At 40.2% G+C, this 27,247-nt stretch overlaps 1 protein-coding gene across 7 annotated transcripts; it reads left to right on the top strand.

Annotated features, from left to right (window-relative positions):
* Nucleotides 1–3,968: 3,968 nt before the first annotated feature.
* LOC104918292 (5'-AMP-activated protein kinase subunit gamma-2) lies at nt 3,969–26,078 on the top strand. 7 transcript variants are annotated; one of them, XR_003464036.1, is made up of 16 exons: nt 3,969–4,429; nt 5,697–5,762; nt 7,643–7,898; nt 15,640–15,869; nt 18,641–18,692; nt 19,545–19,651; nt 20,359–20,440; nt 21,543–21,601; nt 21,707–21,752; nt 21,866–21,920; nt 22,041–22,167; nt 22,396–22,561; nt 22,653–22,690; nt 22,793–22,939; nt 23,038–23,220; nt 24,551–26,078. XR_003464036.1 is itself a non-coding variant. In XM_027290153.1 (16 exons), exons 1-16 carry the CDS (start codon nt 4,346–4,348, stop codon nt 24,580–24,582), a joined length of 1,641 nt encoding a protein of 546 aa, XP_027145954.1. In that variant the 5' UTR covers nt 3,970–4,345; the 3' UTR covers nt 24,583–26,078. The 7 variants fall into 7 exon arrangements, 6 of the variants coding, with proteins under 6 accessions (XP_027145954.1, XP_019117790.1, XP_019117791.1 ...); XM_027290153.1 differs by having other exon boundaries at nt 3,970–4,429; nt 23,038–23,131; XM_019262245.2 differs by lacking the exon at nt 5,697–5,762 and having other exon boundaries at nt 3,970–4,429; nt 23,038–23,131.
* Nucleotides 26,079–27,247: the final 1,169 nt, after the last annotated feature.

The following is a 27,247-nucleotide window of genomic DNA, read 5'->3' as shown; positions in this document are numbered from 1 at the left end:
GACTCTTCAAATAGTAAGAGATCAGTGTGATCTGTTTGCTGTTAATCAGGTTTGATTTTAAAGAACTGTGAATTAGGTTTTGAAACCCAAAAACAACTTTTTAACTTTTTAACACAGATAGGAACACCAACATGTATTTACCTGTTTTTGTTTTTACATTTCTTTTAAAATAAAGGTGCAAAACGTCTAATGATGATGTGAGTTAGACGAACCAGTGTGTGACAGAAAGAATCGTATGGCGAACTATTTGGAAACCATGAGGTTGTTCTACCTTTTTAGACAGAAATGGCATTCTCCTTAATCAGAAATATTTCTTATACTGACACTTCACAAGTCACATGCTTAGAAACGGAAGAGTTTTTGCGTGCACAATTTCAAGTTGACTGTAAAATTTTGGAGACAGTCCTAGAACTTGTAATGTATATGGCATGTATTTTTTTAACTTTCCGAAGACTCAATTGTATATATTTTCTCAATGAATGGTTGTAACAAAATTGTTTCTTGGATATTTTTCTTCTCTTGTATGATATTACATCAACCTGCCAGTGTGTTTGTGCTACATTTTCTTGGTCGTGTAGTCAGATTTTGTTTTTCTTTCTTTTGTTTCCTTTATTTTTTCTTTTTTTTTTTTTTTTGAAAATGCCTTTTGAAGTGTACAGAGTATGAGGTTTGGAGTTTGTGGAATTGAATTTAGAAACATTTACAAAAATAAACTATTTTACATGTTAGCCAGTTGTGTATGTGATATCAGCAATTACACATTTTAAATTGTAAATAAATATGAAGAAATTAAGCCATAAGAAATCTTCCCCTGGCATTGGTGGTTAAAATAGTGTTGTACTAATATTCAACTTTCAAACGAGCTAAGATCAAGGGGATATGAAATTTATTTACATAAGAAATATTTGGTATATTTAAGAGAGCATTTACATTTACATTTAGTCATTTAGCTTTTATCCAAAGCGACTTACATAGAAGGGAACAATCAAGGTACAGTCCATTAAGAAGTGCTGTGACAGTTCTTAAAGGGGTAGATTTAGCATGTCTAGTTGTTGGTAGTGCTGAGCAACCTTTTAAATGCAGTTTATTGCCAAGGAGCAGGCAAATACATCCACCGTTTTCTGCCGTTATTAGGGCTGTAACTAACGATTCGATAACTATAACAATCACGTCAGTAGACCAAATCAATAATTTGGTCTATGAAATGTCTGAAAACGGTGAAAGTGCCCATTATGATTTCCCCGAGCTCAAACTGACACATCTAGATTGTGTGTATTAAATGACCAACAGATAAAAACCCAAAGTTTATTATTATATAAGAATAAGAAAATCTGAAAATATTCACTTTGAGGATCTAACTCCTTCAGAACCAAAATTGTTTTGTTTGAAGTTATCTCTTCTCTCTCTCTACGCAGAGTATCACCTCAATGTAGGTATGAATTGTGAAGAGTTAAGCAATTTTCCCTTCAAACTTTGGTTCATTTGAAGGATTTTAGAGGCCGGGTGAGGTCAAAATATCTGAATTTCCTAAGGTCTATGTTTACTATGTTTTATTCAATCGTCATAAGATGCAACAGATTCATCTTGAGACCTTATGGAGGGTGACCTGACCCCACAGGTACAAAGATGCATGAGAATTTTGGCTATAATGTAACTAAATTAAACTAAACCTAACTTTAATTTCATCTGTTTGCTCTGTGTGCTGGGCCTGGATGTTTATCAAGCATCCCAGAAACACTCCTGAGAGTCTCAATGCAGGTTTGAGTCTAACTAAAAATACTGCTGCTGCCTCTAGATACCTGACACTGCTACGGTAAGAGGGAAATTTTTTAAATCATCTGAAACATCTTACATGCACTTTGAGCTGTTAAAGCTGTACTTACAGTGTGTGTTTAAATAACATGACACATAGCACACCTTACATTAGATCATATTTTATTGTTAGCTACTATTGGCAAGTTTTGGGGCAAATACTGTATGATTAATTAAACATATTGTCTGATGTGCATTGTACTAGATCTAGATGGTGACAGGTTACATGTACAGTGCAGGAGGACCTACAGCTCATTTGTTTCCAAAGGGGCAAATCAGGTTAATCTGGCTGAAACTAAATTGCAGCTCGAATGAGATATTTTACTATTTTTACTGCCAGAAGCTATCAGTATCGTATTTGTCAACAGTCTATCAGTGGCTCCATCTGTCTTTGTTTCATATCATTATTTCAGATTATGTAGCCACAGCAGTTCTGTGGAGTTCCTCAAGGTTCTGTTTTGGGTCCTCTTGTGTTGTCAGTCCTTTTGTTTCATTGTCATATATGATTGTACGAACTGGAAAAACAGATGGAATGAATAAAGGATTCGCTTTTTAAACGTAGGAACCCACTCTTTTCAATGAAAGCTGCTGACTCAGCCTTTATAGAAGTGTCTGTTGCTTCACTTCCTCCTCAGTTGCTCGTTACACACTGCTTGCCAGTGTGGTCACTGCATTAGAGCCTGCACACCTAATTATATCATTAAAGTAATGTCCTAACACAGCTGTTGATGGCTTTTACATATTAAATTTTTTTAAAACATACAAGTGTAACAATTTAATTGTTAATTATAATATAATTATTTAATTGGTCACACTCCCCACTTTCGCATCCATGCGCCTTGCACTGGCTACCACTGGATTTCACTGAAGAAGATACTGGCACTACTGTAAACTGTACATTTTAGGGTCTTTTCATAAAACCTTGTTATCAAGAAAAACAATAAATATATACTAATGGTGACCATGCATTTACTGTGATCTTTTTCATTGTGTACTTTTAATGTCAAAGTTTTAAAAAAAAGTGATAATTTGGGCTCATTATCTAAAAGTTTTGGCATAAAAAAAATAATTAATTAATTCGCAGTGACATTTTTATTATTATTACTACTATTATTATTATTATTATTGTTAGTCGTTCATTTTATTTGTCAGGATTAGTTTTAAATTATATAAAAATATAGAAATTGAAATTATTGAACAATGTACACAGTCTGTTTCTGTTTAAGTTTTCACCAAGCGGCAACCTCCGTGGCAGGGAAATGAAGCCAGCGCACAAGTGCCAAAAACTGCAGTTCCTCAAACAGCCACTTGAGGCTGGCTCCAGAAGTGAGTCAGTCTCCATAAGCGGATGTATTAAAATGTCCTATTTAACAGCAGAAATAAACACATTTACAACCTGGTTCAAAAAAAGGTTTCGGTCTCTATAGCTCATTTCCATGTTCATGACAACTGTACTGAGGCTGAATTCTCACCGGTTCAAATTATATGAAGGTTTAAAGTTACACATAATTAACTGCGTGGCCACTTTAACTGACAGGTAGGTGCTGTTACATGATCAATGCCAATTTTTAAATTAGCCGGGGGGGCAGAAGAGAAACCTATGGGTGATGTCATGCATACACTGTCTAATCTTATACTGCGATTGTAATTTTTTTTTTTTTTTAATTAAGAAAAATATGTAGTTAATATATGAAATAAATTAACTATGAACACATAGTCTATATACATACATATTAGTGGCTCTCCTCTGGGACTCTATATTGTGCTGTAGGTTTGAATTATTATTATTATTGTTGTTGTTGTTGTTGTTGTTATGTTCTTTGCCTGTTTGTTTACAGCAGGTCTACAGTGTATCTCCCTTTTGTCCAGTTAATCAGTCAAACTCTGAGTCGCACTGACATCTGTTGGTGAAGCATCTGCACACACGTGACACTGCCTGGTGTTATGTCAAATATAGCTTCCCCCTGCAGGCTGCGTGCCCTGCGCTTTACCTTTTCTTGTTTTGCCACCTTACAAGGAAATGATTGTGGCAGAGAAAGGAAATGCGCTCATGAAAAAAAAAAAAAAATGACACAAATTTACAGCCTTACTTCCTTATACAGCACAACAACAGCTCGTGGTTATAATCACCTCCCATTTTAAAGAAGCAGTAGGCAGATGAGTGCGGACAAAAGACGAGAGTGATGCTGTGTTTCCTTTTTTACTCTGAAAACACAGCAGGGCAAGGGGGGGGGACACACATTTCTCAGGGGTGCAAACTGTGACATAACACCTGTAAACATACAGTCCTCATGAGGTCGTTTGGACATTGGGTGCCCTACCTCTTTTCATGGCCAAACCTACTTCCTGGTGGATGAGACAGCGCCTCGGTGTTGTCGTAGTAAGTAGACTGGGCAGCAGCTGTGTGGAGTGAAGCTGGACTCGGTTTGCTGATGGTCTGCAGTCGTGATACAGCAGTTAGTTATCACACTTTTTTTTTTTTTTTTTAGTTTCTATTTCTAAAGAACAGAAAAAAAAAATTTAAAAATAAAAAATGGGAAGCACGGTGACGGAGTCTAACAAGGAGAGCTCAAAGAAAATGCCAAAGAAGAGGAGAAGTCTGCGGATAAACATGCCGGTGAGTCGGTGAAGTATCAACTCGTTTGACTTCTTGGTGTGACCGGTAAAAACGGTCAACTTTCATTTTTTCAGCCGTTATTATCAACCCCGTTTTGGTTGCATTTTGCACGCGATGTAAAAAAAAAAAAAAAAAAAAAAAAAAAAATGATTGGCAGCTGTCTGTTGTTGTGTCGCGCGACCTTTCACGTCGTCTGCTAAACCAAACACACATGCAATTTATTTTTTTCAAGTTTGATCTAACGTTTGCCACACATATCAATAGCTGCTTTTTAAATGTATATTAAAGCATGTTCATCAGCATGTTTTGCAGTAACCCTTTAATGTGATGTCATTGCTCTGATATTAGCATAAGACTGTAACTAAATCTTATTAGAGGTAATCAGATGACAGAGGAAATACTATCAAAATGGTTGAAGATTAACTTCTAATCAATGGATCGACTAATCACTGTAGCTCCAAACTTCAAACCTGCAAGTGATGATTCATTATGGCCACTTTACTGAAGGCCTTTGTTTATTTGACTTCATTTCAGTAGCTCAGCCTGATCCACAGAGCGTGTCTATTCATCAATCTAGACAGTTGTCTGGGACTGTGTTTGTCTTTGCTTCGCAGGCTGAATGATACCACTGTGATCTGTAAAGATTCATTAACCCTTCTGTTTTTCAAGGTCCTGGATACTGTGAGCACAGTCTGGTGACAACTCATTTGTTTTGTCTCTGGATCTGACTGGAAGGCATGTTTGCCCATCTTATTTGTGAATAGATTGGTTCAAATCTGTGCTCCAACAAAAAAATGCAGTCAAAGGTCATTTTCATGCTCCAGTCATGTGCAGCTGTATGGAGCTTTTTACCCACCACGTGAACTTCCACTTCAACTCTAATACAGTTGCATAAATTATAACAGAACAGGTTTGCATGGGTCGCTTCATTATGTCTGTTTAATTCGACTGACTTTCTGCTGTAGGATGCATACCATCATTTGTCTAAAGTGGAATGTAAAACCCAACCCTTCATACGATTAAGCAAAGGCTTCCGTCATGGCGAAACATGTTTTTCTTCTTTTTGACTGACATGCTAAAAGCCTGTAAAAGGCCGTGTTCATTCTGTGTTATAGATGTGGATAAAGCAAAATGCCTGCTACATGTTATGCATTTTTAACACTATGAAGGTATTCTTGTTACCTGTTGTGACATGTCACTTTGTTTTTCCGCTGTTTTTCCTGGAAGAGAGTTTTAACCTTGACACTTGACATCCCTTTATGTGCAGGACTTTGGTACATTTACTTCCCCACAAGTGGAGACGAGTGGCTCAACCAAAAGTGGTGCTCAGACGGTACAGAAATTATTTTCATTTAATCATTTTTCTGTCATGTTTTTTTTTTTTATTATTTACTTGCCAATTGTTTGTTTTCCCAAGCTTGTTTTTTTTCCAGCACATGATTTATCTTGTCTCTTCGGTTCTTGTTTGTTTGGCTTTGAACACATTTAGACGTGGATATGGGAGAGCAAAATATTACACAAGGCCGTCTCTCCTGTTCTGCCAACCCTCACTGGCTTACAGAAACATTACGCCCACTGTGACCAGGCATAGCAGGATCGCATACAGGAAATTGATTTTTCTAAAAGAAAGCAGCCTCTTCTTACTGTCTGCTCTAATTGATTAGAATAGGAGTAATCATTGATCATTACCTCATATCCACCAGGATACATAGATCAGGTTTATGTCTGTAATATTTGAGCAATGCTGATAACAAGCCCACATTCTCTCTCGTGTTTTGAAAGAGCTGATTTATACCCAGACAAAACCCTGATAGCTGTTCACTTGCCTTAACAAGCTCTTGCACAATGACAGAGTGAGAGTTGTTGGCAAACAGAAAAGATGGGCGTGTGCTCACGCTCCCTCAGATTTGTCACAGGATTGGTTTAAACAGAAATGTGCGAATGGAGTAGAGCCAGCCTTAAGCAAATACTGTTCTTGTCGAGGAAACTGGACAACACAACTCTTCCCTTTTTTTTTTTTTGATTTATATCGTTAAAAATTCAGTTTTACTATCAGCTCACTATCTTTCCTGCAGAGCAGCAGTGTTTTTTTTGCGCCTCACATCAACATCTTCTTTTTTTTGTTGAGACCGGTTATTATGCAGGCTTTTATCCACCAATAATGCTACCAAAACACTCCTGTTGCATTTTATTGTTTTCTGTAAATACAAACCTCCGAGCTGGAGATCACTGCATATTATAATGCTTCGCTGTATCAGAGCCCACAAATGGTTAAAAGATTTGTTGTTGGCACATCTAGAGCAGGCAGCAGTCAGCGGTGGGAGGAGGCTCTCTCTCTCTCTCTGTCTCCAGCTAGATTGGCTGCCGTCTCTCATGTTTTGTTTTGGTATCTGCACTGCGAATAGAGAAAGATTTCTCAGTCTATTTACATGATATTGACCTTGCAGAAACAGACCTATAAACACATTTATGTTGGAAAATATTGTTTCACTAAAAAGACGCGCTGAATGTCTGATGATGAACCTGATCGTACTTGTGTTGAGGGTGAGGCAATAAAACATGATGCCCTGTCAAGGCATTGTGCTGCATGGCATTATGTCTGGAAATGAAGACTGGTTTTGTGCAATGTTTCTAAAAAAAATCTTTTCAGTTGATTAACATGAATGCAGCTTGACTTGCAAAGTTAAAATGAGATGTTTCTGCTTAGGACTGTCCTCCAGTACCTTTTATCGCCTTCCCTTTTATCGCTTAATTGCACTTTGCACACGATACTCGCATACTTTTTATGAGATGCCCTGAAGAGTTACAGAATCAGAATGAGAAAAAGCTTCATTGCCAAGTACACATAAAAGTATTTTTTGTTCTGTTGTCGTTGGTGCATAACAAACGTTCTCTAAATATAAACTGTTGAAAATTACAGTGTGGCTAACTAAACAAAACAGCATTTCGCATGTGGAAAAAGAAGAAGTAGGCTAATCAGAACTCCTACAAAAAGTGCAATCAGTGGCTGTCATTTCGCAATGAATCTCCTCTTTACATTTCCTCATTCACTGTGGCCCTTTTTAGTTTGGATCTTTTTCTGTGCGCATGCTGTTTTTCACAGCATAACTCTGCAGCCTCTCACCATCTCACACAACACTGTGGGTACACACCAAACATGAACCACACATTCACCAAACTGCAAGACAGTAAAACCTTCTTATTGTCTCTCAGGGGGAGCGCCGCATCCGTTCAGCCAGCCCCATCAAAGGAGTGAGCAGCCCGGCCAGCGCCCTTCTGCCGCCATGTCCTCAGTCTGCTCCAGTGCCTGCAAAGCCCAGCTCAGGTTCACCCAAAACTATCTTCCCCTATCCCTCCCATCAGGACTCCCCACCCAAGTCCCCCCGTCGCCTGAGCATCAGTGGTATCTTCCGCTCCTCATCCAGCTCCTCACCTACAAGCATCAAAATCTTCTCCAGGACCAGGAGAGGTGAGTCAAAAGAAAAGTGGCCCCCTTCAGGATGAACACTCAGGTTGTTGTTGGTGTAAAACTGAGAGCGTGATTGTTGTAATGTCAGTTTGTAGATTGACTACAATATTATCAAAATGCAATCACAGGAACGTTGTTAAATGTCATCTGACGACAGATTTTATTGCTGTTTTTGTGCAAGAGCACATCAAGGGAGAAGACCGTTATAAAGGAAGTGAGACACAAACGATGAAACAATGGTGTCTCTGAGATTATGTGGGTTTCCTGATGTATGTGCGATGTAAAGCCACACACAGGAACCAGTGTCTACCTGATTGAGTTCACCAGTTCAGATCATTTCAAGCTTTTGACAGCACTGACCTAAAAACATGTCTTGCAGCATTTTCTGTGTTTAACACATGGGAGTAGGAGGAAGTAGAAGCCCGCATTTCCTCATGGTAAAAAAAAAAAGAGACAAAGAAAAAGTCCATTCCTTTGTTTGGTGATCCCCTGCAGACTGATGTGGTCATAACCTTCCTCAGATAAATGTTCCTTTATTAAGGGGTGACGTCTACTTTCTCTAGAAAAATGAAATGGTTTGCTTTGTTTATTGTCACAGTTTTTAGCTCCGGATTCCTAAAACTGAGCAGTGCATTTCAAAACTACTTTCTTAGATTGAGTTACAGGTTTGGCATGCTGCAGGTGGTGGTGTCCAAGCCATAGTACATTCTCCATGTTAAAATTAAAAGTCATTAATGACATAATGGCAATACTGGCATTTGTAAAGCGCTGGAAATGAGACAGGCTAGGCAGAACAAGGCCTTGTTTTATAAAGAACAGACCTGGGCAGATTTTCAGCTCTCATGTCTCCATGTATTTGGGTGGCTGATTATTACATAACAAAAACCAGCCTGTTTTATACGGAAACAGCCCTGCTGGAAGCAGCATCAAACAGCACAAAGATGAGTCATATGTTTTTTGGCTCGTACAAACGCCCATTCTTCTGTTTCCTCACGGAGGGTCACTTTGGCAGCGGCTGATGGAATAGTTTTTTTAGGGCCAGACCTCAAGAGTCAGCATGCTCGGTTTCCTCTGGAGACTGTTATTGATGGTAACCAAACTAAAACACACCAAAACACGCCGACTGCTCCAGCCAGCTGCCAGCTGCTTAAGATTTCTAGAGTCTGATGTGGTCTGAGACATTACATCTTCTCATTTCGTTTTCTGACTAATGATGTGGCTTTAAATGATGGGCCAATGATAATATCAACGAAACATGCTCATAAATGAATGTGACACAGCGGCTGAGGGGGCATACCATCTTCTCCTTTTTTATTAGAGGGATGTTTTTGTAGGCACCCTACTTTCGCCACAAGGGTGTGCTGAAGGCATACGTGTAGTCTAGTAGTTCTCAAACTAGTGTTGAACATGATGTCAGTGACATAGCCCCTACATTATTATTGTCAGTATGTTTTATTAGTAAACAGGAAAGTATTTTTAAGGTTCCTGAGCATCAGATTTGTATAATTTTTATATTTTTAAGTAGGTGTTTCTGAGGTGCTTTTATGTCCATGTTTGCTACAAATATGATCAGAATGTTTCCTCATTCCTCATCTGGTCTAAACATGTGTTTTCCCATTGCCTGGACATTGTCAGTCTCTCACTAGTGAAGGCAACTCAAGCGCTTTCATATCCTTATCTGGAAGTGACCAGACTCTCAGGAGCTCGTCATACAACCATGCAGAGTTTTTTTTTTTTTTTCCCCTCTCCCTTTCTCTCTCACTGTATCTCTCTGTTGCTACTGTGTGCTTGATGTTGTCAGTAAATAAAAAGGAACCTGGCAGTTTTGACTTTCCAAATTCACAAAACGTAGGCCTTACAAGGGCAGAACTTTAAGCTTAGGCTAGGGAAGAACTTCACAAAATACACCCAAGGACACCACATTTGAAATCCTCATGGATCTGAAACTTGGCAACCTTCAATACAAACTGAAGCTAATGCATTTCATCAGGATAATGAAAACTTTATCGCTCTGAACATCGCAGGTTATTTGAGGTGACTGATTTTATCATTGATGTTTTAGCCCCACGCTTATATATTGGCCATTGCCCCGCTTGAGTGCAGGGGAACACTTGTGTAACATGTTAATTGAGATCTGTACTGGATATACTGGAGTTAATGTGACCAACAAATACTGAGTGGGCCATCTGTTAGGGTAAGGGAGGCTGGTGACTTTCTGATCAGCTGACAGAACATGGGATGTCCCCCCTGCTGTCATCTGACAGGGGGTGGTTTCAGCACACTTAAAGGTCAGGAGCCTAAAAGTTACAGACAAGAGTGTGCAAATGACAGAGCTGCAGTACTCCCAGCTTAAAATCACAACCTTTATGTCTTTATTTCTAAATGTGAGCTACAAATTAAGAGAAATTAGACATTAAGACATTTCGTATTAGGAGACAGAGTATGTATGTTACATTGTGTGAAGACAGAGTGAGACAGATGTGCCTGTGCTGACTGTACTCTGTGGAAAGAGGGAGGGCAGTGGAAGAAAGAGAGGGGAGGGCGGGGAGATGTGACGCCTGAACCAATCACTGGTGTATCCCACATAGACTGGCCTCCTTTTACAGGCTGCTGACATGCGTGCTATATTAAAGAGACGCCACCCACAGCTGCACCTGACAATTTTACAGCACTGACACCGGCATAGAGGGGGGGGAGGCGCTCCGGTCCCAGTTGGTATTTGCATCACTTGCGAGAGGTGTATATACCTCAGCTGAAGCTCTGTGGGATTCACCGCTTTCATACTCTCCGTGTCTTCTCCATTAAATGTATAAGCTGACACAGCTGCTGACTCTATGCTCCGTGGCCGTGGAGGATTTCTTTATGATTTTGCCTGGATATGCAAGCTTAGCCTTGCTGCAGTTTTCATTTTGTCTGTAAGTAGCACTGCTGGCTCCAAGAAAACGTGAAATCAACTTCATGAACAGCCAAAATATTTTTTTCTTGTGTAGAAGCCAGAACAGCATTAATATATATTCTTCATCCATCGACTGATGAGTGACCAGTGAACATCTCTCTCTCTGAAAGAAGTCTAAACAGCTTCAAGACACAGATTGGATTTACTCACTCAACTCAAATTCAGTACGTCTTTCTTGATCTACAGTAGCAAATGGATTAACTGTCACTCCGGACAGATTTGAGACATCTCTGCACCCCCATCGTGATGCGGATGGTCATGGTCAAATTTAGTTTTGAACCCACAACCCAGTGCGTTCCATGAAGCGGTTTGGCAGCCTGCGAAGGAGCAAGAAACGGAAGGAGCAAGATGGGCTAGGAGGGAGACACCAGTCCGAGGCGTCATGTTTGTCTGGTAACTGTGTTTGCTCTTCACCTGATCCATTGCTCCTTTTTATTCAAACATTTTCCTGCAGTGGCCGATCTACGTATCTTCTATTGCTTATATCTAGTGAAGGCAATTAACTGCTAGAACACATTTTAAGGATATTATATTTTAAAATAAACTCCTGCATGAATATCTTAAGATGCAAGTTATTCTTGGCATAAAGAGCTATATATTCCTTGTGGTGTTAAGTGCTCCATATAGTTTAGGTGCTGGTTACATGGCTGGTCTCTGGTTTCACAAATACATGTGCATGAAGTTGTGGGACACAAACCAAAGTAGTAAAGTTATCTGTGAGGCGTTGATCTGGAGCAGGAGGTCAGCTGCCACTTTGCTTAAATTCATGGAGATACATCTGATTTAACTGCACACAGTAATGTGTCTCCATTTATTACAATGTTAAAGCGATGTTATTTAAAAACAATGGTTTGTGACGGCGGTTTGTCAATGCAATGTTTAAAATGAATACATGTGAAAGTTGTTTGTAGGAACCCTATTATATATGGAAAAGGAATTCATACTGACTGTGACATTGTGAGTTCAATGTCATTATTTCTGTCTTATATCCTGAGGGAGTCACTTCAGAATAGCTGCTCCATTTTGAAAACTAAAAACTAAACTGACACGAAGAATTATAGCTGAAGGAGGGATGTTTTTTTTGTGTGTGTGTATGTGTGGGAACAGTATCTCTGTACATAATATCCCTTTAGGTTTTCATGACAGAAAGCAGGCCTTGAACAGTGATAGAAAAGAAGATGGATCCCAAACAAAAAGCACGGACCACCATGCAGACTTAATGCAGTTATCATAAACCGTGAGGCGAACTGTGTGCTGTTGAAGTTTATCACAGACTTTACAGCTCCTGATTTAGAGCCATTCTGACCTCGGTGGAGTGGACGAGAGGAGCAGAGTCCTGTCATAGTGATGTACGTCCATATGTGGCTGTATAAGATATAGAGCTCATCGTAAAGGGAGTATACGACGTGGTGACACCTCAGCCTAAACCACACTTCCTTTGATCCAGAGCTTCTCTACGCTGTGACAGCGTAACTGTGTCGCTTACCTTGTTCACTGAACCATTTTAAGAAGCTGACATCTACGTGAGAAATTTCAGTAGTAGACGTCTCTGTGCTTCTCAGCAACATTGAATATTCAAACTTGTATGTCAGTTTTTCAATTGTTTGCCGTGGTGCAGTTTGCACACCTCTGTGAGTTCGTGAAGCTGCCATTACTGAACTGCTGCACAGTCTCGTCCTTTGTTGCAGAGAGCCTGCATTATAGCGTACCTAGCAAATGAGTTTGAAGCCCTTGTTGCTAATTGAAGTCGGTGACTATCCTGTCCCCCGCTGCGTCACTATCCACACATCAGTTCTGACCGGTGCGGCTATATAAATATAATCACTACTGTCGTGATTCATCGTGGCCGAAGGAAAGCTGCGGCAGCGTGTCCATTGGGCCTCATTACTTCTCTGACGTCAGCTGTGGAGGCTCACATTGCTCCCAGAGTCACCATAGCCCAACGTGACTGAAAAACCTCCATGTCAACTCCTCCGTGGGGGGGAACCCAAACTGAGAGGATCTGCTTTTATGGGCGCTACATTAACAAGCTTGCAATAAATTACAATTCTATAAACCAGTGTGATTAGCTTCTGCTAACCTTCTAACCTCTGAGAAGCCTCTGCAGCTCTGGATCACTGCCTACATCTCAGATTAATTTCCAAGGATTCAAATAGCGCTGCCGTTAATGTGATGCTACATTTTTTTTTGATTGTTTAGTGTATCAAATGTCAAAAAATAATTATAAATGCCACCATAAGTGTCATCCTTACATTGTTTAATTGCAAACATATTTAGTTTAACTTGATACAAACAAATCAGTAAATCCTTTTCATTTGAGAAGCTGGAACCAGAGAATTTTTGGCTTTGAAAATAACTGAAATGATGAAATGATTATGGACATAGTTACACAATATTTTTTTATGATTTCTAGGAAAGAGACATTGATGTTATTCAAATATGTTTTGGGGTTTTTCTGGCACTTTGACCACCACAAGCCAGGCCAGACATCTTTACGACCAATATCTGATTTTTGATTTTGGGGTGAACTGTCCCTTTAACCTTAAAAATTAATGCACCTTTTGTCTTTTTCTGGTGGTGGTTTTTATGGTTTTTGCTTTTTTTTTTAAATCTGTGTAAAGTTAAGTGAGCTGGAATATTACTACTAGTACTTCCAATCCTTTCCCTGTTTCCTGGGTGGTGTCTAGCTGTCCCCTATTAACCAGGCAGCAGAGAGGGCTCCCAGCCCTGCTGTTATCTCCTCCTGTGGAATGTGCCACAACAGCGTGGCTAAAATAAGAAGGCTACACAGCGGAAGCAGGGCACGCCAAAGAGGGCTGGTGCATGCCAACTAAATGTCAAGAGATAGTGTGGAGTGCACTCGGACAGACTAAAGAAAAATATTCAGTCAAGACCCAGGGATAAATCTATGAAGAATGTCTTCTAATTAAATATTAAATATATAAAATATTTTTATGAAGATTATATTTAGGAGTATGCACAACCTGTTAACCTTGCGTTGATCTGATGATTTATTTCGCATTAATGATCTCAGTTTGTTTCATATGACTGAATCAAGTCAAGTGATTCTTGGATTTTCATGCAGGTGGTTGGGTCGTCATGTAACATTTACATAATCTGGCTTTACTGTCAGTGTTGGATGTCTCACAGTGGAGGCCCTGTGATGTGAAACATTTGGTCCACATCACCCGTGTCACTCTTTGTCTGGCCTCAGAAATATGTCAGGGTGGAGCCGGGGCAACGTGAGTGTCGCATGTCACCCTGCGTAGGACTGTAATGCCTGATGTGAGAGAGCATGTGAGGGCTGTCATGTGACTGACACCTTCAGCCGGACTCTGCCGCAGGAGGAGCTGCGTCACAGACAGCTGACTGTTACACCAGGGTTAAGTTTAATGCGGCCGCTTATGTTGTAATCGGTCTTGTTACCATGGAGGAACAGGAAAATGACAACCCAGGTGATTCATTGTGTTTCTTTTTTCCAGTATTGATCCATTATTGATCAGTTTTAGAGCATTCAAATAGATGAGTTGGGCTCTGGAGCGCCATCAAGGGATTTTTCATTAGCACAGAGTGATGCAGATGTCAGTTCACTGCAGTGTTTTAGAGGAATATGCCTTAGGAATTATTATGGCCTAGAGATAGCGGTTAAATGTAATCAATTTCATGATACATTACTATTTTAAAAAATACATTTACATAAATATATTCAGTAAAATCAAACCATCATTAAACATTCAGTCTTATATTTTTTATAATATTATTCCCTTTTAAGCCTTCACAGTGTCTTTATCATCCACATTTTAATATATAAAGACATGCAGGCAATTTGTCACACTAAAACTTTAATGAGGTCCCAACTCACAGACACGTAACAGGAGCTCTCTGGACTGCTCCCTGATTCCACACAGCATTTGAGCCACCTTTTCCCGAAGCTAAAGAGTGTCTCTACTTTAAAAGATGAAATAAAACAAGACGGAAAACAAGTGTAAGTTTGGAACACACACAAGTGGAAGGATTAACAAAAACTTTAAGTCACTTCTGGTTAAATTAGACTTGTAGTCGGATGGCGCTATGTTATAATTACATCCACACAGTCATCAAAAGAAGTCTAATCAGGCTAATTAAGTGGAAACATACTCACGTGTTGGCCATTTTTGAAATGTAAATTTTGTAGATTTAATGATCGTTTAAAGACATAATGAAATACAATTTTACAACATTAACAGTGAATGGATCATTTAATCTTCTCTCGCTTCTCCAACTCTATGTAACTTACTGCAGGTATAATCTGCCGTGAGAAGTACGTAACGCTTTACAGTACTTAGTCACACACCACCAACTATTTCACTGACTTTCAGTGAAAATGGATCATATTTTATGGAGAAAATGTTTTCCTCCTGATGGACAGTATACTGCTGTAATCTATTTGCTGCTTTGCTGCAGCTAGTGTTGTATATGTCTTCGTGATGGCAGTTTACCAAATGTATCCCTGTCTGTCAGCGAGTGGGCTGAGGCTTTATCTCTGGTATCTGTGTTGTTCCTCAGTACCCAGGACTCTCTCAGTCCCTGATGGATCAGATATGCATTCCTTCTCTGTTATAGCATGTGACAGCATTGATGGTATCTGCAGCCATCACAATTGTTAGCACCTCGGCCTTAACTACAGCGAGCTTTTCAGCCAGGTCAATCCGTTCTGCATCACTAAGAACGCAGTATGGACTGACACTGAGAGAAAACAAGAGATAACTTTTGGTATCTTTTCTGGATCTTTTTATTTCTCTGCAGCCTCAGGACTCTCCACACCACCACCCACCACACCAACCCAGTCATCCAGCCAACCCGTGTTCACCCAGGAGGCCCAGCTGACCAGGCCCAGCCCCGAACGCCTGGAGCCCACCTCCCGATCCCGCTCACTCTCCACGCCTCCGGACACAGGACAGCGTCTCAGCCTTCCCTCTGCCAAACCCCCGATCCCTTCCTCAAGTCCTGTGCCATCTTATTCTACCTCACAACAAGTGAGTCACACTGCAAACTAATTTAAAAAAAAAAAAAAAAGCTATTTAAAGTTGAATGCCAACTGTTTTTAAATATTCATGTTATTTTCCTTGGGGCACTTCAGTCACTGCTTGTGAACAATGAATAAATGTGTCCATGACTCAGTCAAATAGACGTCAACGGCGACGTCACCTATAGGTTTGTAAAGAGGTGAGGATCAGAGTGTGGTGGTTCGGGCTGTTATCTTGGCAGTCCTGCTCCCAGCTAAGATGTGGATCATAGGTGGAGCTGAGGTTGGCTGAATGTAGCCTGGTTGCTCAGTTCAGCTGTGTGTGATGGCACCCACCTGTCAATTAAAACAACTAGGCTGTTAATTATGCATAACTTATAGAATTTGAATGGATGAGTTTTATGAAAATTCATCCCAAGTACAGAAATCAAACGATCAAGGAACTTTGTTTAGAGATCAAATCTGTTTGTACCAGGCTGCAAACATGTTTTTTTCTGCTGCTTAGTTTGGCATTTTAATATGGAGGCTTATGGAGATTGACTCATTGATTGACTCAGGCTCAAGTGGCCGTTCGAAGAACTGCGGTTTCACATTGGGTTCATTCAGCCACAGGGATTGCTGCTTGGTTTAGACATAACATCAAAGTCAGTGCAGCGCGTATTGTCTCAGAGAGATTTCACGTCACAGGTACAAATCTAGTTTAAAGGTCACCTCTCCAGAGAGAGAGGGGTGTGAGTTCACAAGTAAAGACTGAGGCTCAGCTATAACATATGCATGTGAATTCTCAAAACAGTACTCTGAGTATGTGACTGTAGCTGTGCACCAATTCAGTATCAAGAATGCTAAGTCATAAAATACTAATAAATACTGCATGGGTCACAAGATGTTGACACTAATAACTGTATTTCCTTGCACAACAATGGCCTTCTGTCTGAGTCATGTGCTTCAACAAGCATGGATGATGAAAATCTCCTTCATTCAAGTGCTGATACTTGAGCATACTGTGTATCAGCAGGGCTGTGTTTGCAACAGTGGCAGAGCGGAGGGTGTAAATATTATCTCGGCATCTAGGCAATATCTCACACAGCGTTGGATGACGGACTAAGTGGGTGCACAATTGACTGTTACTGCAAAAGCAGCTCAAGGCTTTTTTTTTTTTGTGGGTTTTATTTAGGATTCACTACAGTCTGACTCAGGGTGTGAGACCAGATTTCCAACAGTTGATGAGGAAGTACTTCTAGTGTCCGTGTAATGAATAATTATCTGAAGGTCTGTCTCGACCTGTCTGCTCTGAGTGATTGTGGATTCTAGCCACTGAGGATAAATCAATATTTCATCACCAACATTGTATACAATTGATATTACACCCAAGGACTCATGACAAATGGTTGAAGAGCGATGAATCAGTGCCTTTCAGTCCCTCTGTGCCCCTTCGCCCACATCCCTCCTCCCTCATACATAAGGGAGGCTCATAAAATAATCTTCCGATGCTGTAGTTAACTTTTTTTTTTTTTTTTTTTTTTTGCCAAATCCAATCTCAGAAGCAATTAAATTAATGGATTTGTGTACGCCTCTCTGGAGTTTGCTATGATGTCAAAGCAGCCTGCCGGGATGCAGCGAGGCCAGATTTATGAAAGCGCAGTAGTAGTTTTTTGGCAAGAGAAGCGCTGTGTCACCATTGCAGGGGCTGGGGGGGGCGACACTGGGGACTGTTTAGTATCCCGGAGCAGGTATGCAGGCTTTCTCACACTGCTGCAGTGGCTTTGTCGTGGATTTACCTGCAAATTAGGGACAGAGGGAAATCATGTATCAACAAGCACCCTCTGATTAGGCAAAATCTCATCAGCATGACACAGCATATTTCATGCTGGGAACTGCCTGCCTTTGTTTTGTGCAAAATGCAAATTGCGCAATTTGCATGTCAGGTTTTTTTTTTTTTCTTCCCCCCCCATGTCACTTGCCACTGAGAGGGTCCCAGAAGAGTTGCTGTTCTAGAGCTCATCTGTGTTGCTCAATTTCTTGCAAGAAATTAAGTCTGAGGATATGACAAGGCATCTCCCACCCCCCCTACCCACCCCAGCTTCTTGCTGCTAAGCAACGCAAGGGATTTCCTAATATGGTGAAGCAGCCAGGTTGCTCCGCATGGAGGGGTGTGTCCACAGCGTGCAGGAGCTTCCTGCTTTTTCCTCCCCATTCTTCATGTGAGAGACTTTTTCCTGTGGTGAGTGTCGTTTGGCAGGCTGTAACTATAACAATGAATCGGGCTTCTTTTATCGTGCTGGGGTTACTCCTCATGCGCATGGGTAGTGGCTGTTTGGGCAGCGTGTTTGGCATTGGTCCCCCCCCTGCTGCAGCAAATGGATCAGGACTGTTCCACTTCAAGTTTTAAGGGGTGTGTTTGTGTGTAGTCTAATAATAATGTGCCACTAAAGTTGCAGCTCCACTGCACAGGTTTTTTTTTTTTTTCTGTCACGTTACCTGTGTATATTTAGCGGACCTGGAGAAACTTTCATGTCATCGGTAAAACACCGGTGGCGCACGACGTTTGTTTGTATTTTGTTGCTCTTTTGCGGTTGTTTTGGTGTTTTTGCGCACCGCAGTCGGTGTGATCCAGGTCTGCTGGAGTCACCGGGAGGGGGAAAAGTCGCTTCACCCTGCTGATCACTCACAATTTAGAGCAAAGTTTTTGTGGTGGCGGTGCCGCGTCTTGTTGTTGTTGTTGTTGAGGATTTTTGCTGCGCATCTTCACTGCAAACTTGTGCGTTATTTCCTCTTCCACAGGTCTACGGTTTGTTCGAAGGCATGCTGGAGAAACTTGAACTAGATGATGATGGTAAGTGTTTATTCCCTTCAACGCACTTGTAACGTAAAGGTGACTCCATCAGGAGGCATTTTAGCTCAAAGGACAGTCAGAGCATGCTTCAGATATCTGTGTTCGTAATGCGCAGCGTCTGCTCGCTGCTCTCCTCAGAGATCTGCGATACATCTGATCTGAATTGTGTCCGAAATGTGAGGGGGGTTTCCTCTAAAACCGGGTGGTCATTCTAACAGACCTGTTTATCTGAATAATTCCCTTTAATGAGTTAATTTTGCGATCCTGCGGTCCTGATTAATAATGACAGACAACATTGTTTGTGAAACGCTGGGGAGACTGCTCCATTTAAATATTCAACAGGCCTCCTGTCTACAGTTTGTCATGGTAATTACAGCATTTTAAACTTATTGTCTTGCATGTAAGGCTGCAACTAAAGATTTAAAACAATACATTGAAATATGTTTGACGCAATAAGCATTAAATCAGTAATATCACAAAAAAATACCCAGATCCCAGAGATGTCTAAGTTTAAAATCATATAAAAGTTTTATTTTTTACTATTAGTGATTAAATATGAATTGCTTTTTTGTCAGTAAACTCATGATGGGAGGGGAAACATACTGTAATCATTAAGTTCCTGCAGTACTTTGCTGTCTGTGTTTTTCCACTGTTTCTGTGCTCGTTGATGAGCATAATTATCAGTAAGATGGAGCACTAAAGTGGCTGTAAGTGGTCCAGACCCGTAATGGTTGTTTAGGTTCCATGTAAAAGAGAGTGTGTTTTGTTTCCAGGCTCTCATATATATATATATAGTCCCTGTGAGATTTCCTCTAAAAGTGTTTTCCTGCTTTTTTATTTTTCTTCTTACAGCTGCTGAACCTGAGAGTGATATTTACATGCGCTTTATGAAATCCCACAAGTGCTACGACATCGTGCCCACGAGTTCAAAGCTGGTTGTGTTCGACACAGCGCTCCAAGTTAGTATCATGCCTGCAGACTAACCCATATATGATCTGGAGAGCTGAAAGAGACGTTCAGCCTGAGTTAATGTTTCATAAAATTAAACCGTAGGGACGTTTCTGTGAGTTCGGTGGTGAAATTGCTTTAAAGCTGTTAAACAGTAATCCCGGTGAGGCCTGACCTCTTTGATGTGTAGATCTTCAATCACTAAATCCACTGAAGGTCAGAGTTAAGAGTCCTTATCTAAAAGAAACGGAAATACTAGAGCCAACACGAAGCCACCAAGAGACCAGAATGTGCCTAATCAGAAATGCATCACAGGTGGCTCTTTTTCTCATGAGCATGTAACAAATAAGTTATCAGACGAGGGCTTCAAACAAAGATCATTTTCAATTAGTCATACATTTGTAGATTTCATAGTTTATGAAATGTGTGTATGTTTTATCCATCGAACAGACCAAAACCTAAAGATGTTCAGTTCCAAATCATATGAAACGCACAAAAGTGTGCAAATCTTCAAATTCAGAAACGTGGACCAGCGAATATTTACCATGAAAAGTGAAATGGATTAATTGATGATCAGAATTGTTGCAGATTCCTTTTCCATCTATCAAATAATATATATCATTGTGTTTCAACTCCAGAGAAGATACTCACATATTGTTATGAGTTATTGTGTTTAATCTAACTGGATTTTTCATTCATCGATTTTGCTGATTGACAGGTTAAGAAAGCGTTCTTTGCCTTGGTAGCCAACGGTGTGCGAGCTGCTCCGCTATGGGACACAGAGAAGCAAAGCTTTGTGGGTAAGAACCCCAAAACCACCTGTCACTAAATTGACTTTATGGCTTTTCCTGTCTGCTCTCATCGCATACTAAAATGCCTGGGCTTATAGTGTTAAGGAAATATTGTTTTCATAATATAATACTTTAGAGTTTTCAAAGTTTGTTTTCTGATTTTTGTAGCTCAGGTCAAAGTTAGGCATGTTTTTATGGGGTTTGAAAGGGACCAGTGTGTTGGATTTAGTGGCAGCGTTGTTGATGATTGCAACCCCATCCTGTCACCCTCTCCATCCTAGCCTAAAGGACAAACTATGGTGGCCACAAACATTCGAAAAAAGGAGACGGGCCCCATTTACAGCCAGTTAATTTGTGTTCTGGCAATTTAGTCCCCCAAATCTTACCCAACGGATCTTGTACTTAAAAGTATTTTTACCGATCAAGAGGAAAAAGAAAGGCTCCACACTCACACAAAGAGAAAGAAAGCAAGAGGAAATATGTTTTGATGCCTTTATTCTTCTTACGTCTTCTATAGGTTTGACTAGTAGAGACTTCAGTGTGCAGTCTACATGTGTTCGGTCGATAATATCTCTTAACAGAGATGGAAAATATCCGCTGTGCTGGTGCGCCCATCGCCAAATGAACACAGAGGAAACTGTGTATCAATGCTGCTGCTCATGGCTAGTGGAGCATGGTGCTATATTGAGCAGAAGTCATTAGAGCCGCCATAAACCATTAAACACAGGAATGACTCCTCTGTATTGACCGGTGCTTCGAGAGAGTAGGAGATAATATTTAACCACACCAAGAAAAAAGAAAAAAAAAAGAAAAAGGCAGCACATGCTCTAAAACAAATACATTTTCCGTTAGTCAGATGGTGTCAAAAGCCAAACCAGCTGTGAATCGGCTTTGTTGTGTCATTTTTTTTTTTTTTTTTTTCCTGCGGAGAGTTTAGTCAGCGTGTGATGAATAATGAATGCCAAGTCAGCGTGAGGATAAAGCGTGAGGGGAGGGGAGGGGGGCACGCCCTTGTAAGCACTGTCTCTTCTACCTAATTGCACAATGCCTGCAGGCACAGTGCTGTATGTTGTGTATAGGCTCAATGTTTTAATGCTTGTTTTCATTGCAGGAATGCTGACAATCACAGATTTCATCATCATACTACACAGATACTATAAGTCGCCGATGGTGGGTCCACTTGACAGATAATGTTGTTGGGATAAGGGTTGCATGGGAGATGTTTCTTTCTGTTTGTTTTCTTCTTACAAACTTTTATTTCTTGCTGTGTTTCAGGTGCAAATTTATGAATTAGAGGAACATAAGCTTGAGACGTGGAGAGGTTAGCATCACGGGCACACTGTCATGTTTTTGTCACATGCATAATGTAAGATTTTAGTGCTGTTTTCTAAGCACAATATAAAATACTTAAATATTTCATTTCTTTCTTCACAGAGGTTTACCTTCAAGCTACGTTCAAACCTCTGGTCAACATATCACCCGATGCAAGGTACATTATCCCACTATAAATAATGAATCTTGATGCTTTCACACAGTTTTGTGTGTGTACGTGTATGTGCAGATGTTCTTGTGCTTCTTGTAACCGGTCTCTGTGTTTGTTGTGTTGCAGCTTGTTTGATGCAGTGTACACCCTCATCAAAAACAAAATTCACCGCCTGCCTGTCATCGACCCTGTCACGGGGAATGCACTTTATATTCTCACACACAAGAGGATCCTCAAGTTCCTCCAGCTTTTTGTGAGTCCAACACACTCCCCGCCAGTCTGTCTGTGAATGAGTGTTTAGCTCGCATAGCATTTTAATCTACACGATGGATGATTAGGCTGAGAACTTGTCCTACTTTAACTTGTCTGCTGCCTCCTAGTGTTCACCGTGGAGATTAATAAGATGTGACATTAATGAATTGGGTGGAGAGTGGTCACACTAAACACGTCAATGCCTCATTGTTGAATTTATGTTCTCCAGATGTGTGAAATGCCAAAGCCAGCTTTCATGAAGCAGACTCTCGGGGAGCTGGGCATTGGGACGTATCACGACATCGCTTTCATCCACCCGGACACGCCCATCATCAAAGCGCTCAATATCTTTGTGGAGAGACGAGTGTCTGCCCTGCCCGTGGTGGACGAGTCTGGTGAGTTTACAACATAAAAATAAAAATGCTAAATTAAAAAAAAAAAAAATAACCTACTTACATACTGGAGTTCTTTTATGTGCTCTTGCAGGCAAAGTCGTGGATATTTACTCCAAGTTTGACGTGATCGTAAGTAGAAATTTCTACAATTTCTGTTTTTGAAGAGACAAAAAGCCAAAGATTAGACTTTAAACTGCTCCGTCATTTATACATTTTCATATGTGTGTGTAGAACTTGGCTGCTGAGAAGACGTACAACAACCTGGACATCACAGTGACACAGGCTCTGAAACATCGCTCTCAGTACTTCGAGGGAGTCATGAAGTGCCACAAAATGGAAACAATGGAGACCATTGTGGACAGAATAGTGAAAGCTGAAGTGAGATTTTTTATAATGACAAAGACACACATACTTTTATTTACCCAGGAATTACCTCAGGACTGATAAAGTTCTTCTGTAATCGTGTTTTCTTCCAGGTGCATCGGCTGGTGGTGGTGGACGAGCTGTCCAGCATCGAGGGCATCGTCTCCCTGTCGGACATCCTTCAGGCTCTGGTGCTCAGCCCTGCAGGTATAGATGCTCAGCGTCGCTAGCCTCAACTCCCCTTCTGTCCTGGACCCTGAGTTCTCTCCCCACCCCGCCCTCTAACCCTGTCCCGGGTAGGAAACACATGGATTTGAACTCCCGGCTGGTTGTCGTGTGTAGCTGGCTGTAAGATGGCATGATGCCTGACGTCCTGTTTGTCCTGCTGTTTGCAGCTGTGTGCAGCAGTGCTGTGTGGCCTTTTGCGTTAGGATGAAGAGGCACCGCTGATGGTACACAGACAAATGCAGTGCATTGAAATATATTTGGTATATAAACGTCATGTAGTTGTTGTTGATTATACAGCAAAAATGAGGAAATTGTGTCTGTTCATAGTTGCATAGATAAACAGATTGAAAGAAATCAACTTGGGCAACACGTCTGTTGCTTTCACTGGTAGTGTAAATTTTGTTAGGAGCATGGTCACACCAAGCATGTTCAGACTGGAGCTTTGAATGTGAAGAGATGAGCTGACATGTGACAGGCAGCAGTGATGCTTAGAGAGTCAAACTCAACACCATGAACTGAGGTCAGACTTGTCTGTGCTGATTCAAACTATTCATTCATGTATTTCAAACTCACAAATACCCAAACTCTGTCCATTCCTCAATATTTGTTGCACTTTATTGAAAACCTGTGGTCGCAGGTAAACAAAATGCAAAGCGTCAACAACGGTCACAGTGGTTTCATTCATAAATGTTCGGTTTTAACAGAAACAAAGGTGTATTAGTTATGTTTGGCTTTTAGCAAACGTAGCTGCATTTTGCCAGTAGCGAGCTCTACTTTGACATGAATATGTTTGTGCGAAAAACAGGTATCTGCATAATTTTAGTGATTCCAGTTTTGGAGGTTTGCTGTGTGTTCAGCCTGCAGAGCAACTTGGTCTGAAGGAAAATGTGCCTCCACATGGTTTAGGTTCACAGTCTTTCAACACGGGCTTAATTGAAATGTGTATCATTTATATTTGTGCGTAACACAACCTGAATTTTGTGAAACTAACCAGTCTGCAGCAGCTGGAGTTAAACAAGTCCAATGGGACAGGGGTTCAGAAAGAATGGATAATCTTGTGTTTTGAAATCGGGAATCTCAGTTTAGACAGACATGTTTTACGTGTTGTACAGTAAAAAAGGGCAGAATGATGCTTACTGACTTTTATTGGCTTAATTTCTGCTAGTTTTATCCTCTCAGACGTACAAAATGAGTCATCAAAACTTTGATTTGTGAAAATGTTTTGGTAGAATGCATTAAAATGTGTCTAACTAGAGATTTATCTTGGTTTTGAAGTCCTAAATTGTGTGTGAGATCCTGCAGCTGGTTAAATAACACTAACCCTGCTTGTGTTGTGGTGTTTAGTTTTATTTATCTCCCTGTTGTGTCCTAATCTGTGCTTTTTCTTCTTCTCTGCAGACGCCTGTAAAGAGGAGACCCTGACTGAGTGAGAGGGGGGGTGGGGGGCTTCAGCTATAGTGGTGACATGGTTGGGAGTAAATAAGTTTGAAGGTTGAGGTAGGGAACGTGAGACTGAGCAGAGTCAGTCTGAAGGACCCAGAGACGCCTGCAACTGATGCACTATAGAGGCTTAGAAACCAAAGAGCTAGACAGCTGAATGAAGTGGAGTTCCTGCACTGAGGATTGATTTTCTTTTCTTTCTTTTTTGTTTTTGTTTTGTTTGAACACTGATCAGATGAACACACATACACGGTGTATTGTATTTACACACACACACACACACACACACACTCATACGCAAACATACAAAGAGATGGTCACCAGCGGAGGGGAAAAGAGGTGAGAAAGTCGAGATGAACAAATCGGGGCTTCACTGTTTTGGTTGTGTAGTTATGATCACGCTGCTGTCATCAGTTTATTTTTAGTTGCATTTCGTAGTCAATACTGAACCTCCAGGAAAACCTGCATTCTTCTCAGTATTTGTTGTAGAAAGGTGAACATTCACAGATGCAACTTATTGTCTGGTAGCAAAACTACACTTCACCTACAATGTGGCCATTTTATGACTTCTGTCATTAAAGGAAGTGCCAATATGGAGGGACTGATGCCCGATCTTTATTTGTGCCTTTTGTTTGCCTTTGCCCTAACCAGTTACAATTGGCAGTATTTATGTCCTTTGACTTTTTATTGTCAAACGAGTGCAATTATTTGGAATTTCTTTAGAGGTGAATGTGTAATATTTTAGGAGTTGGCAAATTGTACCTGGAAAAAATATTTTTCTTTATTTGGTTGTATTTAGGGTGATTTTTAAAACCATGTCCGAGGTGTGGAAACATAAACAATAGATTTCATTCTAAAAAAGATCCTAAAATCCTAAAATAGAATCAGTCATTTTAGAATAAAAACACAGTGGCCAGAGGCAAATACACCTGTAGATGAATCAGGATTCTCTCAGCCAAGAACTAAGAGTCAGTACCATTTTACATCAGAGGGGTTAGAGTCATTGCGACTTAAGCATTGTTTTTAACGGTATAACACGACCGAGAAATGTCTTTTAAGATGTTTAAAATGATGAAAAGGTAGTTGTTGTTTTTTTTTTTTACCTTTTATTTTTTTCAGTTGTATTGATGCTTCAGATAATCTGACACTCAAACATGCAAATCAAAAAAACTCTATCTCAGCTGTAGCTCGACAGGACTCATCTCCATCTTTGACTGTAAATAGGATCGTTTTTTTCGGGAAACGTGTCACATAAAACTTTATTTTTATGAATGTGTCAACATGTTTAAAGAGACTGCAGTTTTAATGTTATTTTTGTAAATATATTGTGGCAATATGTCCGGTTCAAAGAGACTTTGTATCAGATCAACATGTACTGTAAATGTGCAAGCATGAGAAACTACACTTCAGCAGTATGAATGTTCTTTGTTTTACTTTTTCTATTTTTCTGGCTGCAGGAAAATAAATGGACACTGAATGTACTTTATAGACGTGGTCGTACGTTTTTATTTAACTGTGTGTGTGTGTGCCTTGTTTCACTGGTCAAAGGAAGTGTTTCCACTAGCTGAATGGTTCCCAATATTCCCAATCAAGCCCTGGCAGATGGTCTCAAATAACCCTTCGGTGGCTTTGTGGCATGTGAATTTATACGCAAATTACTGACCTGTTCAGTCAACATTCAAACTACTACTTAGGGTGAAATGTCCTGATTACTCACAGCTGCCTTTCACAAAATTTGTAATCCTACTTTTTCTTCCTGAACACAAAGATATGGATATGCTCCATATTATTTTTCCACAATATTCACGTATCCCCTGGTAACTGCACCCTGACTACCCTGCATTTTAACTCCTCGACTCCCAAAACGTATACATTTATAAAACCAAATCGATACGTCGATCAACAGAAGATTCATCTCCAACTGTTTTGATAGTCGACTAATCTTTAAAGTAATTGTTTTTTAGTGAATATGCCAAATATTCTTTGGTTGTACCTTTTCATTTACATCGTTGACTAAATATCTTTGAGGTTTTTGCTATTTTACAGACCAAATTATAATAATTGGCATATTAATAAAAAACTAAGATAATCGTTGCAGCCTTAGAGATTTAGTCGATATTTATTCTATTCAGCATTTGACCAGGCAAATGTGTATTTCAACTAAACAAAAAATAATAAACCATTAAAAAAAATCATATTTTACAAGAACCTTTTGTCTCTCTGATGGCCAAACACACAATGACCCTTTAAGACCTTCAGTTATTTTCATGATGGACTCACAGTGTTGCAATAGTTTCATATTTTTGCATTTTCTTTCATACTCCACAAAAAGCATTAAAGGGTTTTATCTGAGTTTTCTCAGCTTTGAACACACCGTCTGTACGGGTTTGCTGCTGATCACTTGATCACAAACATGATTTGTAGTTTGTGGTCAGACCAAACACTTTGCATGTCTTCTTTCCTGCTTATTACCATATTGCACGAGATTTTAAAGATGTTTGACTCACACATTTTTTTTCATTAGACCTTTTTAACTACAGACGGCTGAACAGTCATCACCAAAGCTGTGAGCTGCCGAGCTTTCAGCCCTGGAGCCTTTTCTCTTCATGGCATGCTGCCCTGAGGATATTTTAGTGCAGGGATAGGCAACCATGT

The sequence above is a fragment of the Larimichthys crocea genome, chromosome II (assembly GCF_000972845.2).
Source record: "Larimichthys crocea isolate SSNF chromosome II, L_crocea_2.0, whole genome shotgun sequence".
Lineage (NCBI taxonomy): Eukaryota > Metazoa > Chordata > Actinopteri > Sciaenidae > Larimichthys > Larimichthys crocea.
This window is presented reverse-complemented; position numbering and strand designations above follow the sequence as displayed.